Source organism: Alternaria incomplexa (assembly GCF_024043165.1).
Source record: "Alternaria incomplexa strain BMP 0042 chromosome Unknown scaffold_17, whole genome shotgun sequence".
In the NCBI taxonomy this organism is placed as follows: domain Eukaryota; kingdom Fungi; phylum Ascomycota; class Dothideomycetes; order Pleosporales; family Pleosporaceae; genus Alternaria; species Alternaria incomplexa.
This window is the reverse complement of record NW_026249866.1, coordinates 46,755-59,431: the sequence shown is the minus strand read 5'-3', so window position 1 is coordinate 59,431 and position 12,677 is coordinate 46,755. Positions and strand designations below refer to the sequence as shown.

The following is a 12,677-nucleotide window of genomic DNA, read 5'->3' as shown; positions in this document are numbered from 1 at the left end:
TTGCCAAATTAGGCGATCTGTGAATGCGAAAAGATCGCGCTTGCTACATGAGAACGTGCTTGCCTGGTGGCTAGTGGCTCCTGCTTCATTGCACCTGCCAGCACCCGCCAGACCATGCTTGCATGGTTCAACTAACACTCACCACCTTGTTTGCACTCTTCACCTCTCTCTCTCTCTGCTGTTGCCTAGGCCTCTGCGATGCTGCGTCTGGCCGCCCAAATACACATCTGCACCCCGACATACTGATCCGACTATCTTCGCTCTCCCCAACATTCGTTTCCCGTATCGCGGTCAATCACAAACTGCGGTCGGTCTACCGACGCCCCGAACCATACGTTTACAAACGACAACAAGACCTCGAGATCCGTTCTCACACATCCAGGCGACATGTATCTACGAGGGTGCACTCAAGCTTTGTTGGCAGCCGGCCTGCTGCTCATCTCTCTGGTCGGCTCCGTCAACGTAGACGAAGACGGTACATGGGTGGTTGGAATCATCGACGGCGACAAATGGCAAGTCAGGGACGACAGACAGCCATCTCTCTACACTGCCGACTATGGCGACTGCCTAGGCAAGAGCGCCATCAACGTTACTCGATTCGACGCAGCCTACTACAAAGACAACATGACCATCATCTTTCACCTAGAAGGCGAGACTGGGCTCCGAAGAGAAGACATTATGATGAATATCGGCGTTTATGCGTACGGCGAGAGTCGATTCGACCTGACCTTCAACCCTTGCGACGCCAACATACTCAGCGCTTGTCCCGTCAAAGCCGGCGTTCCCATCGAGGCGGCGGGCATTATACCGATCAATCAAGACGACGTCGCAGGGATCCCAGAGATTGCGCTGAGCATTCCCGACTTCGAAGGCCAGGCCATCCTGCGGCTGTTCTCCAACTCCACACAGAATGAGGGTAAAGTAGCCGCCACGAATAGCTCTCAAGATATCTTGCTAACTTATTACTAGTATGTAGCTCCCTTGCTATGCTTTGCCAACGTGGTGCTGAGACATCTTACTATTCGTGCTAACAGCTTGACAGATCGGCTGTTTCGCGGCCCAGATCACCAACGGCTTCACATTCCAGCAGAAGAGCTCAGTGGGCTCAACGTTAGGGTTTTTCACTCTCATAGCCGTCGTTTCCTCTTTTGCTACAGCCGCCTACGGATCCAACATCGTCGAGATGCGCAAGCATTACGCCCATTCGCTGTCAGTGTCTGTGGTCTTCGCGGTATGGCACCACATCTTCTATAGCGGAGCGCTCTCGGTGAATTGGCCAAGCGTCCTCGTGGCCTTCTGGAGCAACTATGCCTGGGCTGGGGGTATGATCTACTCTGAGCCAATGCAGAACACGATCAACGATTTCATCGGCTCGAACAAAGGAAATACATCGCATGTCGGCGCCGCAGGTACAGGCGAAAGTAATCCCCATCTTGGGGGAGGGGTCGACATCCACCAAATATACAAACGAGACGCTCTTCCTCAAGATCTGAATTTCCAAGCTGCCCTAGCCAAGCGCCATCTCGTCGATGTGAATAGCGGATTCAAATATTACGGGCTGCCCGTAAAGCCTGGGCTGCCACTCCCGGGCAACTATTCTGGATTCGCTGGCACCCTTGCGACGGAACACATCCCAGCAAGCAACGCCTTCATGACCGGACTGCTCTGGTTCTTGATCTTGGTCGCATGCGGTGTTGTCTCTGTACTCTCCCTGAAAGCTGTCCTCGAAGGCTTGAGTAGCATACGCATTGTCAAAAAGCACCACCTGGCCTTTTTCCGAAGCCATTACCTTGCGTTTACTCTGTCGACCATCCTGCGGACAATCTTCATCGGATTTTACATGCTGACATTCCTGGCCATGTTCCAGTTCTCCTACCTAGCTCTTTCTGGTCCTGTTGCAGTCGCTTGTGCCGCTTTCTTCGTCGTAGTATTTGGCATAGGCAGTATCGCCGCCTACGCTTGTTTCTCCAGACTTCGGATCGGCAAGTATGCCTCGGAACCCGATCGACTAAACGTAGTCAAACGAAGATTGCACAAGATCATTCCATGGTTCAGAATTTCCAGAAACAGCAAAAATCCGCGCTCCGAAGATGAGACCTACATCGGTTCAATTCCTTGGTGGACGATACACGCTACGGCGGATACCACATCAATCCATGATGACGAGCGGTACACAACAAAGTTTGGTTGGCTGGCCTCTCGCTACAGGAGGACTCGTTGGTGGTTCTTCGTCGTCTGGCTGTTCTACGAATTCGTTCGAGCATGCTTCCTTGCTGGCGCATCTACGCAGCCCTTGGTCCAGGTCTTCGGTCTGCTCGCCGTTGAGATTGTCGCTTTTATCGCCTTCACTATCCTTCGACCTTTTGAAGGACAGCGGCTGAACGTTTTGGCCGTGTATCTTCTCGGCTTTAGCAAGATCACCACTACAGGTCTTTCGGCAGCCTTTGATACACGGTTCGGTATCGCTCGTATCCCTACAACCGTTATTGGCATCATCATAATCGTCATTCAAGGTCTCTTGACAGTGGCCGTGATGGTTTTGATCCTGATCGGCGCTGTCTCAAGCTACCTGTCCATGTTGCGGAACCGCGAACAAATGGCGCCATTGAGCTGGAACCCGTTGCGTGAGAAGTACTTTGCGCATATCGATTTCGCAGTGCAAGACATTCCGCGACCCCGTGCGGTGTCGATCAACTCGATGCCAGAGTTACCGAAGACACCGTACTTTGAAGTAAGACATGTGAAGCGGATAGCCAAGGTCGAGGACGAGGATGACGAGTTCATGCGAGAGATGGACAGCGATCATGCGACGTCCGAACTCTTGCTGCCTGAGGAAAGTCACGATACTCCCACAGACCGGCCCACCCAACGGCACAGGAGTGCAACTCTCCAGTCGCAAGCATCTTACTCAAGTCTACCCAAGGCGGCTCGCCTGCATCGCCCCAACTGGAGCAGACACGGGTACAGCGATTCGATGAGTCCCGGACGCCACAGGGCTTTGAGCGAAGCTCATATGAAGACTCCCAAGCAAAGTCATGAGACGATCGATACGTATCCAAGTCCACTCGGCATTCATCCTGAGGGGCCCATAACTCCAGCTCTTTCTTCTTCGGCGCTCTCGGACGCAGGCAATGTCGCCACCCCGGATAAGGAAGCAACAAGTCGAATGAGATTAGTCTCACGATCGAGCTCGAGGCCCAGACTGGATACTAGGATCACCGAGGAGACTACTATACCTCCCGTTCCGAAGAACAAAAATGCAAACTGAGCCCAGAATCATACGGAGCAGCCATACCACCGACATCAACAGCAGCAGAGACCTATACGCCGAGTACATCCTCATGCAACAGCTTTCGATCAGCTTACCCAGTATGATACGACGGTATATGAAGACACGTCAACTAAGAAAAAAACCGAACAGGCCTGCAGCCTACATCAACCTGAAAACCTACGAGATAGGTGACCTGACGTCGGCGTATGCTCTTGACCTGTTCGGGGTCTTTCTTGTATGAGGTGAAGAGCTCAACGAATTCCCGTAAACATCGCATCGATCATCGAACATCGCTTCGGCACATCTGTATTGGTCTTTCAACGCAGCATCAGCAATGAATACCCATGATTCTTCGACAACACCCCATATACCCACAGCAACAAGCAGACGACATTTCCTTTTCCATTTTCCTCAGCAGCATGACGTTAGCAGTATCTGCATGGCTTCGCGACGGGAGAAAGAGCATCTCGGCGCTTGATTTACGATGTTGGATACGGCATGTTTACGAAGTGTATGAATAACGAACAAAGCCGGAGAGTAGCTAGACGAAGGCAGAAGTGGCAATGCGCATAATGGAACAATGATGATGATGAAACATTGCGTCGCTGATGGTGGGCTATGCTACCTTTGATGAGGTTGGTGCATGCATGCGTGATGTGTGCTGTTGGCCGGTTAGACTCCACTGTACCAACTTTTTTCCTCGAGCGTCGACCGGCGGCCCGCTCCTTGTGCGCAGAAGTCCGATGTCAGACATTGCGACGGCGCGTCACCAGCCACACCAGACCAAGGGACAAGACCAGCGCTAAACCTTCTCACCGCAAACATGGGTACAAAACAATAAATCCTGAAACGCCCATGAGCCATGTCGGCTCCCAGCCGCTCTGCTTAATCTTTAATCTCCACGACAGAGGGACATGGAGATTGAGAGCAAGATTGCGGTTCTGGGCATCGAGGGTCCGATCCAAGATCGTGTTTTGGTGTTAATTCCGATGTGCCAGGTTAGCCGTGCTATTTCCAGCAGATGCCTTGGAAAGATGCCATGGCCTCCAAGCGATATGAGCATGCGACCGGGCAGTCTAGACCACGATTTTGCTTGCAGTTGCTTGGAAAGACTAGCTCCCGCGGTACGGATGATGACATGGGTTTGCGAAAAGGTGGTGAGACGTTGAGACGAGAACCCATGTGGCCCGCGTGCCGTTGCCCTGTTTGCTGAGATTGCCTGACGGACTGATGTCAATATGGGTGGATGACCCACGCACGCGTGTTTGAGCTGTGGCGTCACCTCATCAACGAGGCGAGAGAGCGGCTGGAGAAGATGGCAGCACGGGTTGGGTGGAGATTTGGAGCCGCTCGTTGTGTGCAAGGATGCGGAAGAGAATTAGATGGGCCGCCACAGATGGCTACGTCACAGTTACGGACACGGACGATGCAGGCTGCACGACAGTTCTGGGAATGTTGCAACGGTGGAGCCATGCCGGATAAGAGCATCTGGGGTGATCAAATATGGGTGGATGATGGCTACAGGTGAGGAGAAGGAGGTGGGCGGGCAGGCGTGGTTGGCACGATAACGGTTGTCTGGCGTCGCACAACGTCTCGCAGCGGTAGCGTGGCCGCACCAAATCAGCAGCATGGGCTTATCAAAAGTCGGTCTACCTGCTTCGGGGGCTGCCATGGCAAAGGCATCGCGATGGTGAGAGGCGGGCATTGCGTTGCCCATGGGCCCAGCCACGCGCAGGCTGCGATCGCTACTGCATCAGGGACGGGCAGTGACGTCGGCGCTCTTTAAGGTTGTGGCGCGCGACCCACACCCGACGTCGACGTCGCAGGGCCAACCCTGTTTTGCGCGACTGCTTTGAGCGCGTCCGTCGCCCATCCTTGCCGCATCGGGCGGCTTGGTTGGCGCAAACCTGACTTTTCCCGCTGACGTTGCGAGCTTGGCTGTTTGCAGACGCAGCACAGTCACCTGCAGGAATGGAGTTTGAGTCGGGAAATTTCGTTACGCAGGCCAAAGATTGAGGTGAAGGATCTGGAGGACAAGGGGCACGGACGCCGCGTGACGTAGCCGTTGTGCAAGGGCGGTCGTTGTTCCGGCGCCTGGCTCGCGGCTGCTTATAAGTGAGAGGGCTCAAAGCCCTTTGTTGTGATACCACACTCTCCCCAAACCATACCATCTACCAACGAACCTACGAACACTCGCCTCTCTACCTCGAGTCCTCCATCCACTACACCACCCAAGCCTTCACCAGAACAACACCGCTATCATGGGTGCCGTAGTCTCTTGCATCAAGTCGGTCGTACGTATCCCTCACTTTCCTGCCTATACAAACTGTTCCTAACATTGTCTAGTTCCGCACCATCGGAAACTGCATCATGGCCATTGTCAACGCCATCGCTGCTGGTCTTAAGGCAATCATCAACGCCATCGTCTCCCTCTTCGGCATCATCATCAGCTGCCTCACCTGCGGACGCGGCGGCGGCCGAAAGAGGACAACGCATACTAGTAGAGTCTAGTGTGAACCCGTTTCCCACATGTCGCCGTACTGATCATTACTTCCCCTTGTGAAGGATGGCGCATGAGGAGATACGGGTACTACTAAGGCGCTATATCTACTACCCAACTACTACTACGACGACGAACGACGATCGGTCGACGGCCGTTACTTCTTCATTGCCAGAACCACACGACGATATACGCTTACAACTCGTCGCCGCGTGCTCTGCGCAGAGGAACGGACGGAGCGCGATTGTCTCTTTTCGGACCAGAGAGTGTGGATGTTTATACCCTATACCCGAGCAAGGAAGATGGATGCGGTAATGAACGAAACAGCAAGCATGGAGTTTGAGCGAACACTTTTTCCTTTTGTTTTGTACGGTCTGAAAGAGATGGATGCCAAAGGGTCGTGGAGAGGAAATCATTCTTGATCGATCACGGACCTGTCGCATAGATACCCCCAGCTTTCAATCAGACTTACTATAATACCCACACAACCGTCTTCTTCTGGTGACTGTTACTATTGCGACATTGTTGACGCGCTGACCCGTTACTCAAGGTAATAACAGGTTGCCCCCATCAACATTACCCAAAGACGCTTTACTTACCTACCACAGCGTACTGCACCACCGGCTCCCCAATTTACCCTTCGTCACCATGGTTGCCCTGTTGCATTTGCATTGCAGGACGTCGACAGCGCAGACGGTGGAAACAATAGCGTCTGCGCCACACCTGCGTAGTGCATGCGCTTGCATGACGCCGTTGAAACGCTGTTGGCACGCTACAGGAACTTTCCTAAACTAAGACCACTTCAGCACTAAAGCTGAACGTCTGACTCTCTCATGTGGCAGTGGTGGTAGGAGGCTGCAGGTTAGACTCGAGCACATCAGTTTGCAATAACAACGGTGCTTGCCGCATCCTGGAATATTGTTCGCATTCAACAACAAAGCCGATTGTGTGATGTGTATGATGCAACTACAGGAGTTGGTAGAATCTGCACGCGTTGTGGCATATGAGTATTCGGCAGCGCAAATGTTATCATGGACGACTTGCCCTCAACGTGACATGTAGACGACAAGACTAACAATGATCGCAGTGAAGATCTTGTACGATTCCTAACATTAGGACGACATCGTATCAATAAACCATCTTATCAACCCCCGTCATACGGACACTACACAGCCCACCCTCTCCCATCCCATCATGTCTTCCCATCTCGAATCTACCTACCCACCCCAACGCATAAACCCAAAGACAGCATTCAGCACAACCCCCATGACAACAGCAACCTGCCTCCTCCTCGTCCAAACACCCTCCTCCCTAAAGCCCCACACCAGACTTCCCAGCGGAAAGAAGAAGCCAGTCAGATACCCATACAACATATCGTCCAACCCGCCTTCTTCCACCGCAAACCCCGCGCCCCAGCCCGCATCTGTGCCAGCACCACCCGTCGCCCCAGCGCCGCCTGTAAGCGAGGCAGAAGGATCGTTAGCGGAAGAGTCCAACCACCTTTCTTCCAAGACACGAATCTGTGCGGGCGTGGGCATCGTATCGGGCGTGTGTGTGAAAGAGAGGTTTTGCGTAAACGTCGCCCTAAGAGAAGCGATTTCATCCCTCGTAAACCCCGAGCTTAGCAATCTATCAAACCCCTGAGCTTGAGGCACTGTATTCGCCGTATTCGTCGTAGCCGTCGAGCTACGTCTCCGCGCATTGTGGTCTATAGTCGTACTGCTTGCGCGCCGTCCGGGGGAAGAATAGGAAGATGTATAATGCGACTTCAATGCTATCTCTGTGTTCTGGGCGAGTGTGGCTTCGCTGGCGAGTTCGGGGGCGGAGAGCGCGTCGCCGAGGGAACAGTGGATGTAGTATTTTTTTGCTGAGGGGGGTATGTCTGTTGTTGTGCCGTATTCCACTGCGGGTGTTTCTCGTAGGGGTTGTTTGCCTTTGCTCTTGCTGGCTTCTGCGCTACCGCTTCCCCCTGCATCGCTATTCTTGGTGTTTCGAGGAGGCGGTGGGGGTGGTAATCGTAGGGATTTCGATAGTGGCTCGGTGTCTGCGAGCACTTTGCCTGCGTAGATGAGGCGTAGGCGCGCCGAGGCATGTTCGGATGGGAGGTGTTGGCGGATGAGCTGTTTGAGGGAGACGGTTGCGATTGTGCGCGGGGTATGTATTGAGAGTGGGAGGTCCGGTACTGAGGCTGTGAAGCGTATGATGAGATAGATGAGTTGCTCGGGGAGAGCTGGCGCATTCGACATAGCGTGGGATGTGGCAAGCTGCGGCGGCTACTGGGGGGTCCAGGTGATTGTGAGCTATTGATTGGGGATATCGTATCTGCATGGGGTCATAACGGTCGTAGCTTCATTATTCGCAATGGTGTGGTATGTCTGGTGGTGATCCTGCGGTTCGCGATGTTCGCGCTATCGACCATGCGACGCGGCAGCTCGCCCGGAGCTTAGCAGCGCTGAGGTCATTATATCCGAAGTGCATCCCGCCATGTTGACTGCCCCTCTTTAGCCATTCGCTACATCACCACTCCTCGCATCCTGATCAGTTGTTCGTATTGCCTTGTTCTCAAGATGACGATCATTCACATTGTACTATTCGAGTGGAAGTCCACAGCTTCCCCAGAGCAGATATCAGAAGTACCTTCATAGCCATGTAAATATACATTCATATATACTAATACATCATAGGCTTGCAGTCGCATGCTCGGTTTGAAAGACCAGTGCATTCATCCAACTTCCCAGAAGCCATACATCAAGTCCTTCTCAGGGGGCAAGAACAACAGCCCTGAAGGCCACAGCGTATGCCATGTCCCCAAGTTCCCTCATACCTGCTAACATGCGCAGGGCAACTCAACCCATGGTTTTGTAGTGGAGTTTGAGAATGAAGAGGACCGCGACTACTATGTATACAAAGACCCTGCCCATCAGGAGTTCGTAAAGCTTGCTGGGGAGGTGGCGAATGGCGTGAAAGTCTTCGACTACGAGCCAGGGAAGATGTAGATGTAGTGTCAGTAACGAATGAAGAATGCCACTGGCACCCAGTGCTGCAAGTACGCGGCCGACTCGTGCAGGTGTGATGGTCTCCAAACAGTGCTCTTGTACTACTTGCAATGGTATTGTCGCGAGTGTATTGCAGGTACGTGGAGAAGCCAAGTAGCAATCGTGCTACCGGTGGTGGTAATGATATTCGAATTATGTCATATGTATGTGTAACGCCGAAGATGCAACGCCGGTAATGCTTCTATAAGGTATAGTGATCGAATCGTAAGGGTATCATGATACGCTGAAGGACTCTCCGCAGCCACATTGCTCCGCTAGAAATTGTTAGTCCTGGTCTCTCGTAGCATCTTGTGTCAATACTTACTGATGTTGGGGTTCTTGAAGATGAAGCGCTCGTTCAGCTTGTCTTCCAGCCAGTCCATTTCACTTCCAATGATGTTCAACAGGGCCTTGTTGTCGATCAGGACCTTGACGCCATCCTGCTCAACCTGCTCGTCCAGTGGGCTTGGCTTGTCCACGTACTCCAAGTGATATGCTAACCCCGAGCAGCCCTTTGCCTTTGTGCCAATCCGGATAAGCTTGGGCTCTGGTAACTCAAGGAGTTCGCGAAGGTGCGATACTGCCGACTGTGATAGCTTGATGGTCGCCTTCCGTGGCCCGAAGTTGTAGCGACGCGGCCGCAACGGCTTACTGGCACCTGCTACCTGCTGTGGCTTCTGTGCTTCGCCTTCGGGTATGCTCACGTTCGGTTGCTCGGAAGGTGTCGCGGGAATGTGTTCTTGCGGCGGTAGTTGTGGGGTTTTCGCATTGTTTGCCTCGGCTGCTCCACCAGCTATCGATGTGTCGGGTACGCCAGCATTCCTTGGTGGCGGCTGGGGGTATAGTGACGAAGGGTGGTATGCAGTCGCCGTCTGCATCTGGCGCTTAGCTGACTGTCGATACGGTATCGACGAGGCGAAAGTGCGCGCGCATTGCGGGCATCTGCGGGGAGTAGCCGAGGGAGCGGCGAATCGTAGGAATGTCGAGCTGGAGCGCGCAAAGGCAGTCGTAGTTCGAGGCAGCGACATGGTCAAAGGGCGAGAGGTCCAAGGAGTGCTGCGAGTGGACTTGGTAAGGCGCGTGTGTTGAGTGAATAGATGGCAAGGTACGGCTGGTGCATTGTCACTAAATTCGCCGAAGCCTATGTCATCTGCGGCGATTCCCGGGGCAATTTGACACGATTATAAAGCACGCGTTGATTGGCTGCCAATCTCCCGAAGGTTCGGAACTTCGGAATCACAAGTCACACCATCATAAGCCCACCTCGAAAGTTCACCTGGGCACCTTGTCTCCGAACAAGCCACCCTATTGTAACCTCCCTAGGTACCTGCGGACCCTCTTGTGTGTCTGTTCGCGTAGCTTATTGACTTTGCGCAATATGGAAGTGGCTCGTTCCGTTCTGCGTGATCGCAGTCAAGTCGATGGATATCCTAATCCATGGTTTGGTGCTGCTTCGCCCGCGAACGACATAGGCCAACCATGGATCATAGCAACAAACTGGTAACTGTAGTATCGAGCGTTTCAAATGGGTCAGCCACACAAATGCGACAGCAGATTTTCAATTAGTATAAAACAGCGTCCTCGTATTCATCTCCTTCTTCACCGCCGCCTTCAACACCAGCGACACTGCACTCAAGAAACAACGCCGCCCAAACCACAACTCTACCCCCAAAGTCCACTCATGGCCGCAGAAACCATGCAGAATACAGATAAGTCTCTGTTAATGGCCTTACCAACCGAACTGCGCTGTTACATCTACGACTACTTCCCCGAGCGTGTTTTCAAACATGTATTTCCCACGCCAGTTATCGGCACCTGGGCAGAACTTCGAATGCCGACCGCCCTACTTCAAGTGAACAAGACAATTCTCGACGAGGCTCAACAACACTTGAGAACGAGGAATATGCAGAAGTCCCCTAAAGTTACAATCGGCCCAGTACCTAGGTCTGCCGCAAGGGAGACTATGTTCACCTTAATATCAGACATATTCCACGAGGCTAGGAGACAACGCTGTACATTGTTAGCCCAACCCCAGAAACTGGGGGACGACAACGGAACCAAACTTATCAGTCTCGTCCTCGCATCCTGGTACAACGAAATCATCCTGCCGCTACTGCTTCAGAACCCTAGCCTGGGCAATGATAGTAAGGTCTACAATCAAAGAGAGTGCACAGCCGAGGAACTGCATCCATTCGTAGGGCACACTTTGAGAAGAATGGAACGGAAAAGGACCTGCGAAATCAGCATACGAATGTTGTTTCCCGCCGACGATGATGATAATGACTTCTTTGGTTACATGATGTATGAATGGGAGCTTGTAAAGGACATCACACGACTAGCGCTAAGCGGCCGACCGGGTCTTCCACTGAAGGTTATACCTCTGGATCGCGATCACAGGCATGACATCAAAGGAGAAATGAAGATGTACCGGAAGATGGATTTTGAAACTCGAGGGATGGCTTCGAGCATCAAAATTGGAAAGCCAACGGCCCAGGATCTGATACTCTTCAGGATACCTAATCTGCAGACAGTCGAAGCCACTGACGAGGAATTGGTCGGCTCGCCGATAGCCAGTTAAATCGAGTTCAGTCGCTAAGAAGAGAGCGAAGACCCGGCTCGAAGATGCACTCTATATTACTCAAGTTCAATTAGAATCTCGAATCACAAGTCACCTTCAAACATCTCATACAATCTCGATCACTCAGTAAGTCTTACTAGGGGCAGCTACACTTTGTGTCGCATTGAATAAAAATATCATTAAGCAAACTACATAGCTAGACGCCTACATTGCCTTAGGAACTGCTCACTTCTTAACATTTGATAGTATGTATGCAGCAAGATATCACATACCTTTTAGTTACCTTGCTTGCTTGCTTGGCCCATGTAAGGTCTCTTTGGTACCACGTGTCCTGAAAAGAAACCACGTGATATAATTTACGCGTTGTTGACCTTTGCTCCTGACGGTGAACGAGACCTCGGGATGCGACGGACTTTCTCATCGTCTTCGCCAGGTAGCGGTGCAGCAACCTCAATCAACACGCAACATCGCGAACGTCAACCTTTTACCGCTAGTGACCAAATACAGTATCTGAATAATAGTTTACTTTGCAAAGTTCCCAATATAATCAAGACACGTGATCAGAGATTGCCTACAACATGCCGTCTTTGAAGCCAGCGAATGTTCTGGCCTTAGCTAAGAGGTGGACAGTCTAGCTTGCACCTGCGACGGTACAGATGGTCAACAAACAACAGTCTTCGGGGTCACAAGTCCCATCTTCTAGCTGTTAGGTAATTTGGAAGTCATCATGCTAACTTTTAGTGTTGTGATCCGCGGTCGAATCATGATCAATGCATTAAGAGGCACTAATAGAATAATCTACAGCTGCTCGTGGATATAGAGCACAAATTTTTGCGACCGGACTAATATATCGAAACTAGTAGTATCTAGAAGTCGCGCTGAGTTTGCCTATGTAGTGACCGTGAATGTCAAGGAGCTTTTAGTAGCCGTGGAACCGTCCAGAGTCTCACTAAAGCCCGAGATGCAGCTCAATTTATGCTTGTTGCAAGCTGCTTAAGCCCCTGCTGTTGCCTTTTGCTACTAATAGAGGTAGCTACCATCCGTGTTGCATGCATTCTACAAACATACTATTAACATTACGGCTAAGCTAGACGTCTACGTTAACGTAGAGACTACTAGTTTATAAAGTTTTTGAAGTATGTATTCGGCAATACCATCGGTATCGCATGCATTCAACAAACATATTATTAAGTAAACGGTCAAGCTGGACGTCCACGTTGACTTGGAGACTATCAGTTTATTAGGATTTAGTAGTACGCATTCGGCAACGTGCGATATGAATTGTAGCTAACC

At 51.8% G+C, this 12,677-nt stretch overlaps 3 protein-coding genes across 3 annotated transcripts; 2 read left to right on the top strand and 1 right to left on the bottom strand.

Annotated features, from left to right (window-relative positions):
• Window positions 1-387: 387 nt before the first annotated feature.
• On the top strand, window positions 388-3,268 carry J4E90_009661 (uncharacterized protein; the record flags this gene model as incomplete). The annotated part of the gene is made up of 2 exons (XM_051439180.1): window positions 388-921; window positions 1,043-3,268. The coding sequence occupies 2 exons, from the start codon at window positions 388-390 to the stop codon at window positions 3,266-3,268; spliced, it is 2,760 nt and encodes a 919-aa protein (XP_051286784.1).
• A 5,199-nt stretch (window positions 3,269-8,467) lies between these two features.
• On the top strand, window positions 8,468-8,767 carry J4E90_009660 (uncharacterized protein; the record flags this gene model as incomplete). The annotated part of the gene is made up of 2 exons (XM_051439179.1): window positions 8,468-8,566; window positions 8,612-8,767. 2 exons carry the CDS (start codon window positions 8,468-8,470, stop codon window positions 8,765-8,767), a joined length of 255 nt encoding a protein of 84 aa, XP_051286783.1.
• A 273-nt stretch (window positions 8,768-9,040) lies between these two features.
• On the bottom strand, window positions 9,041-9,834 carry J4E90_009659 (uncharacterized protein; the record flags this gene model as incomplete). The annotated part of the gene is made up of 2 exons (XM_051439178.1): window positions 9,041-9,081; window positions 9,132-9,834. The coding sequence occupies 2 exons, from the start codon at window positions 9,832-9,834 to the stop codon at window positions 9,041-9,043; spliced, it is 744 nt and encodes a 247-aa protein (XP_051286782.1).
• Between the last annotated feature and the right edge of the window lie 2,843 nt (window positions 9,835-12,677).